Raw genomic sequence first — 6,884 nt, forward strand, 5'->3', positions numbered from 1 at the left:
GACTGGGATGTGGTCGTGGCTGGTTTGGAGAGAAAACAAAAGGAAAGAAAAGAAAAAGAAAAAGAAAGAAGAAGGAGGAGAAGAAGATTCGGGGGAGAGAACGGAAAAAGAATAAAAAAGAGTCCTTTGACTCTTTTGACTCAGGTGGGTCCACCCACTTAAAAAAAATTAAATGATATTTTTTTCTGAGTCTTTACAATAATGGCACCTCAGTCAACCCAGTCGATTCACATAGTAATGTTTCCCATTATTGTATTTGGCCGTGTCAGCCCATTCATACAGCTTTCCAACATGCTCTCCTACCATGGTGTTCGAATCTCATTTCTCACAATCCCTGGATTCATTCCGAGGGTCCAAAACTTACTCACTCCCTCACCAAATAGTCGAATCATTCCCCTCCACATCCCACCAACCATTCTAGGTCTCTCCCCTGACGTTGCCGGAACAGCCGATCTACCACCCTCTGAAGCGGTCAAACTCATCACAATCATTGATCATACTCAACCCCAGATTAAATCCATCTTGGCAGACCTCAAACCCCATTTTGTGTTCTTCAACTTCGCTCAACATTGGCTTCTCGCTCTTGCTTCTGAGATCGGAATCAAGACTCTGTACTTCTCAGTTTTCTCCGCAATTACAAAAGCCTACATGTCTGTACCGGAGAGGCTCACCGCCGTCGTGGGACATGCGATCACCCAAGAAGACCTTACTGAACCTCCGTCAGGGTTCCCCATGAAGTATTACCATGGCAACCGTCTAATCAAAACTTTCGAAGCCCGAACCTTTTTGTTCGTGTTTGAACTCATCGAAGGAAGCCCAAGTAACTACGATCGAGTGCTAGAAGGCATGAATGGTTGCTCCGCCATTGTTTAAAAAACTTGTCCAGAAATGGAAGGTCCTTACATAAATTACATGAAAACACAATACAAAAATATGTTCATCTTAACAAGCCCACTCATCTCGGACACAGTTTCAGGCGTCGAGCTCGATGAGAAATGGGCAAGATGGCTCGCTCAATTTTCAGCAAAGTCAGTCCTGTTTTGATCTTTCAGAAGCAAAACGTTTCTAACGAGAGAGAAAAAATAGCTAGCTCAAGGCTTGGAGCTTACGGGTCTGCCATTTCTCTTAGTCCTGAACTTTCCAGCGAACGTCGCCGACGACGGTGGGCTGAGCTAGAGAGTTCTCTTCCAGAAGGGTTTTCAAAGAGAGTGAGAGACAGGGGTCTTGTCCACGTGGGATGGGTCCCACAACATCAGATCTTGGCCCATCCAAGTGTCAGTTTCTACATTAGCCGTGTGGGATTAAGCTCGGTCATAGAGGCTTTGGTCAACGACTGTCAGCTGGTACTTTTGCCAATGAAGAGTGATCAGTTCTTTAACTCTAGGCTAGTGGGTGAGAATGGTATAATGAAGAGTGGGGTGGAGGTTAAAAGGAGAGACGAGGATGGGTATTTTGAGAAGGAAGACATTTCAGAGGCAGTTAAAACAGTTATGATCAAGGTTGACGTGGAACCAGGGAGATCGATCCGGATGAACCAGCAAAAATGGCGTGATTTTTTAGTGGACAAAGGTGCTCAAGATAAATTCATATCTAATATGATTCTAAAAATGAAGCATCTCTTGGTTGATTCAATTGACGAGTGAGGAAAAAGATGTGATGATATGAGCCTATACATATAACGAACTCAAATGTATGGTAATTAATTCATCCTTCTAATAAGCAAATGCATCTTTGAATTTCCTTTATAGTAAAATTTTTGTGGAGTGATTGTTTTTAATTATTATCGATAGATATTTTTAGTATATCAGTAAGTTGTAATTTTTTTTTTAATGATAGTGTATAATGTACTTGCAGGATATCTTTTACAAATTTGTATGGAAATTTTATATAATTTATAGTCTAATCATGTATGCGCTTATAAATATTGAAAAAAGCACGCGTGTAATAAGTTATTTGAATCTTGATTTCGGCATCCTAAATTATTTGAAATTTCTTAAAAATTTGCTGGAGGTTCTCTGTAACTACATTATACATCGTTATGTAAAAAAAATATAATTACAACTTATTTATGTACAAAAAATACTAAAAATATCTATAGGTAATGATTAAAAGAGATCATTTTTATTTTGTTAGTGTATAAACATAATGTTTCTTTCACAGTAGTCTATAATACTTGTATAATAGTTATAATTATGTGTATGCGATATTTATATATAAAGGGTACTATTTTAGTAGTAATTGTTGTAATCACTACTTATAGTACTTTTGCTATATGAAAAAGTTGTAATTTTATTATTTGATGGTGTAAAATATAATTAATTATATGAAATCTCTCACAAATTTATAAATTTTTTTTGGATAATTTAATATGTTAAAATCATAATTTAAACAGCTTGTTACACACGTATATAAATATTAAAATAAGCACGCAAATTATACTTTTGAATCCTAATTTCAGCATCTTAAATTATCTGGAATTTTTTGAAAATTTATAGAAAATCTCTTGTAACTACATTATATATCGTCGTGTAAAAATAAAGTTGCAACTAATCTATGTACCGAAAATATTAAAAGTAATCACTACCAAATAATATTTCATATATAAATATTTGAAAATCAACCTTCCTTTAAAGATTAACACAATAGGTACACGAATAAGAGAAAGCAAATAGCATGGAATATGACCACTCCACATATGATAGTTTATCATCTAACTCTAAAGCTACTTGAGCTAGAGAGCCAATACATTAGCTTCTTTAACAGCATAAGAAACTGTAGTATTAGGAAAGAAAAAAAGGTCAACTACAAATATCTTGGATGTATTTACTTATGGCATGTTTATTAAAGGGTTTATATTTTTTTGGACTCTGTATTTTTTCTCATTACCTGTTTGGACCCTGTGTTTTGATAAATTATTTTTTGGACCTTATATTTTGTAAAATAGTTAAAATAGAACTCTAAACCCGATTTTGGTTAATGTTTTCTCAACTAAAATCACAAATAATTTACCAAACTAACAATTCAGAACAAAAATAAAATTATTCTGCTTAAAAACTGTGTTGTTATATTCAATTTTTTCTTCATCAAAATTGAGTTTAGGATTCTATTTTAACAATTTTACAAAATATAGGGTCCAAAAAGTAATTTGTCAAAATACAGAGTCCAAACAAATAATGAAAAAAATACAGGGTCCAAAAAAAAATAAACCCTTTATTATTAAATTATAATTGTAATCGAAAAGTCAGATATATGAATTGAATAAATTTTAAACAATCACAATCATTAAGATAATCCTAACAATTTTATTTTGTTTATATAACTAAGAAAAGTAATGCACAATATTCTCATTTATATAAAATATATATATATTTAAAGAGAATATATTTTTATAGTAAATTTATCTTTTAAATTTTAATACTAAAAATAAAATAAAATAAATAAACATCTATTAATGGTAATGCCATTACTTGAGAAAATCATAAAGGAGGAGGTTGTTTTACTCCTTAACTAAAAAACAGCTTTTTTTATTTTTAAAACTTAAAAACTGATTTCTCAAAATAAGCAGGGGTGTTTGACATTATTTTCAGAAAATAATTTTTAAAATTAAAGTTACAAAAAACAGAAAATTTTGAGAACAACAAAAAGTTGTTTATAGTTCTTTTTTTTTTTTGTAATTTTTTTTCTCACAACAATTTTACTTATATTATCTCACATCACTTTCTCTTTCATTAATTTATCTCTCTCCACTTTTTCTCTCATCGTTTTCTGTGACATCACTTTCTCTCTCATCACGTTTGATCTCCTTATTTTCTCTCTTTCATCATTTATTATCTCGTTATTGTTTTATCTCTCATCACTTATTATCTTGTTATTTTTTCTCTCATCACTTGATATATCCTCATTTTCTCTCTCCTTATTTTTTCTATCTTGTCATTTTCTTTTACATCAATTTCTTTCTTCTCAATTTTTCTTCCTCAAAATTTCTCCCCTTACTTTCTCTCTCATTATTTTTCATCATTTTTCTTTCACATTAATTTATCTCATTATTTATTACAAACTTTTAAAATATTTTCTCTTTGTAAATATATTTATTAATTTTTTATTTAAGATTTTTTTAAAAAAAATAAAACTAAAAAATTAATTTTAGAAAATATTAACCAAACACTTGTTGTTTTTTGAAAACTACAAAAATTGTTTTCTATTCTCATTTCTGAAAACACAATTTTAAAAATAACAAACATAAAACAATGTCAAACAGACCCCAAGTATTCTTATTGTTTTCTCCCAAATTCATGCGGGTATCATATAATATTTCTATTACTAAATAAAAGTAAACAAATGAATGAAAATAATGCCATTCTCATTAGTGATTAGTAAACATACCATTAAAAAAGACAAATTAGCTATGATTTTCCTTATTCTAACCACAATTTTGGAATCAAACTTAATAATAAAGACATGTAAATAAATATAGCTTGACACTCTATTGAAGAGCTCGCAATAAAACGCAACCCTCAATTACTAAAGCAGATAACGAACCTTGACCTTGAATAGGCAATAAGAAACCAGCAACCACCTCATCACCACAATAGTGATATACAAATAAATGTATATTTTATATATGAACATACCAAAAAAATAAAAAATGCTTAAATATTAGCATGTTCCACATATATCATGTGAATATAAAGATAATTTGTTTGCAAAAAGATGGACACGAAGAAATAAAAATAGAATAAAAGAATCATTTTGGACATATATTTTGCTCTCTTAAGAGTTATATTCACTACTACAAACTAGGCTATTTACATCATCCTATTAATTATGAAACGTAGTTGTCGTAACAGATTTCTCGTTGTTAGATCAAGCATGGCTCAACATAATAAGTATTGACTATGCAAGTAAAATGCGTGTTTCACTCAAGTGGCGCGGTCAGGCTTATTGCTCTATCGAGCCATTTTCAAGGTAATATAAACTTATTAGGCCAAGCTAAAAATATTTAACTAACGTTCGATTTAAATGAATGAAAATAAAAGAATGTGAATGAGAATGAGAATAAAAAAATAAATAGGAATAAACTAGAATGAAATAAAACTTAGTATGAATAAAAATAATTGATAAAAAAATTATTAATTTTTTTTTAAACTTGCATTGGAATAATCTTTACTTTTATTTTTATTTTCAAACGATATAATTATTTCACAAAAATAATGAAAAAATTATTCCAGTAGAAAGATATTCCAATACTCTAAATTACAATTAAAAAAATAAATTAAATAAAAATTGATTAATTTTCATTCATTTATATTTTATTATTCTCAAACAGATATTACCTTATATTAAGTCTGCCGCCAAAACCCTCATTTCCCCGTACATCTTCTTTGCGTAGGGGCTTTTCCCCGACAAGTTGCCTCAGCCCCATTCCGACCGTTTGAAGGAATTTTGAAGCTTAAAACTTGATTTCAATGTTAAATATTGTTGTCATTCATTATTATGTTTAAACTGGTATAGATTTTCATCAACATTATTAATAAGTAGTTTTTTATAAATATATATTTATTAGATTAAATGTTTCTGATAATTTTTTAATTTATTTTTAAAAAATCTGAAATTAGTGTAATATTTAAGAAAAAATTCATTAATTTGAATATGTGAACATAATTTGTATATATTTTTGAGGTTTTTTTCTTCATAAATACACAATTTTTTAGGTTTTTTTTTTTTAATTTTGTACAGCCTTTAATTTATTTTGTAAAAATACAACTTGAAGTTTTCAAAAATATTGTTTTTCAAAGTTTCTTAATTACAAAAATGTGATGTTAAAAAGACAACTAAAAACCAATCACTGGGATACAATGTCAAAAGAGAAACTAAAAAATGAATTAAACAACAACTCAAAATAAATTAAAATAAATAACAAAGTAGTAATCTCAAAAAAATAAAATTACCAATACATTTTAAAACATGTCAAAAATAAATTAGAAATATATCCCAAAACAACTAAATTTATCCCCAAATAAATTGAAAATCAACATACTACAATACGGTGTCAACAAAAACAACTAAAAGTTAATTAGACATCAACCCAGTGCATACTAAAACGTACAAAAATAAATTCAAAATATATATTAGAATAACTAAATATATACTCAAAATAAACTAAAAAAAACAATTTAGAAAAAATTACCTAAACACAAATTATTTTTTAAAATATATATTACCTATTATATCTAAAATAAATTAAGAATATACTCAACATATAGCCAAAACATACTCAAAATATACTAAAAAAAACAACCATTGAATTGAGTTTTTCTAAGTGTTATGAATGAAAACATTGACATAAAGAAATCAGGTGTCATTATATAAACTAAGTTCATGTTTAATACTCCTATAGTGATAAAAGTCAACGACAGTGTCATGTTGCTCAAAGAATTAAGGTGAGCTTATTATTTTATTTTATTAACATATATGTGTAAAATTTTGAAAGCACTAATACATACATTATACATATATATATACATATGGCAATCAATCAAATACAAGTATTTATATATATATAATAAGTTTACAAGCGCCTCAATTTACGTGCATATATATCGAATTTTATTTTTTCTTGTTATTCTCTAATATATCTATTGATGATATTGAATATTCAATATAGAATTGTATTATATATGTTCTACGTGGTTTGTATTTTGATTAGTTAAATACATAGTGAAATTAGTTAGACACAGAGGTGGAAAAACCATAACAATTTCACGAAAGTCAACATGAGCAGGTTGAATTTTGGTACAGGCATCCATAAAATATATTTTTCGGTCCAAAGTGTTTTTTTGGAGTATATAAGAGTACCCAAAAAGTTTAGAGGCATTTGGAGAAGT

The 6,884-nt window shown here is 28.7% G+C and overlaps 2 protein-coding genes across 2 annotated transcripts; both read left to right on the top strand.

The window, feature by feature from the left end:
- Nucleotides 1–201: 201 nt before the first annotated feature.
- On the top strand, nucleotides 202–873 carry LOC133815279 (inactive UDP-glycosyltransferase 79A6-like). The gene has a single exon (XM_062248135.1). The coding sequence runs from the start codon at nucleotides 202–204 to the stop codon at nucleotides 871–873; it is 672 nt and encodes a 223-aa protein (XP_062104119.1).
- A 122-nt stretch (nucleotides 874–995) lies between these two features.
- Nucleotides 996–1,643, top strand: LOC133815280 (anthocyanidin-3-O-glucoside rhamnosyltransferase-like). The gene has a single exon (XM_062248136.1). It carries the CDS (start codon nucleotides 996–998, stop codon nucleotides 1,641–1,643), a length of 648 nt encoding a protein of 215 aa, XP_062104120.1.
- Nucleotides 1,644–6,884: the final 5,241 nt, after the last annotated feature.

This window comes from Humulus lupulus, chromosome 2 (assembly GCF_963169125.1).
Source record: "Humulus lupulus chromosome 2, drHumLupu1.1, whole genome shotgun sequence".
Classification (NCBI taxonomy): Eukaryota; Viridiplantae; Streptophyta; class Magnoliopsida; order Rosales; family Cannabaceae; genus Humulus; species Humulus lupulus.

Coding starts and splice junctions, on each gene's coding strand:
- LOC133815279 (XM_062248135.1), top strand. CDS start 202: ATGGCACCTCAGTCAACCCAGTCGATTCACATAGTAATGTTTCCCATT.
- LOC133815280 (XM_062248136.1), top strand. CDS start 996: ATGGGCAAGATGGCTCGCTCAATTTTCAGCAAAGTCAGTCCTGTTTTG.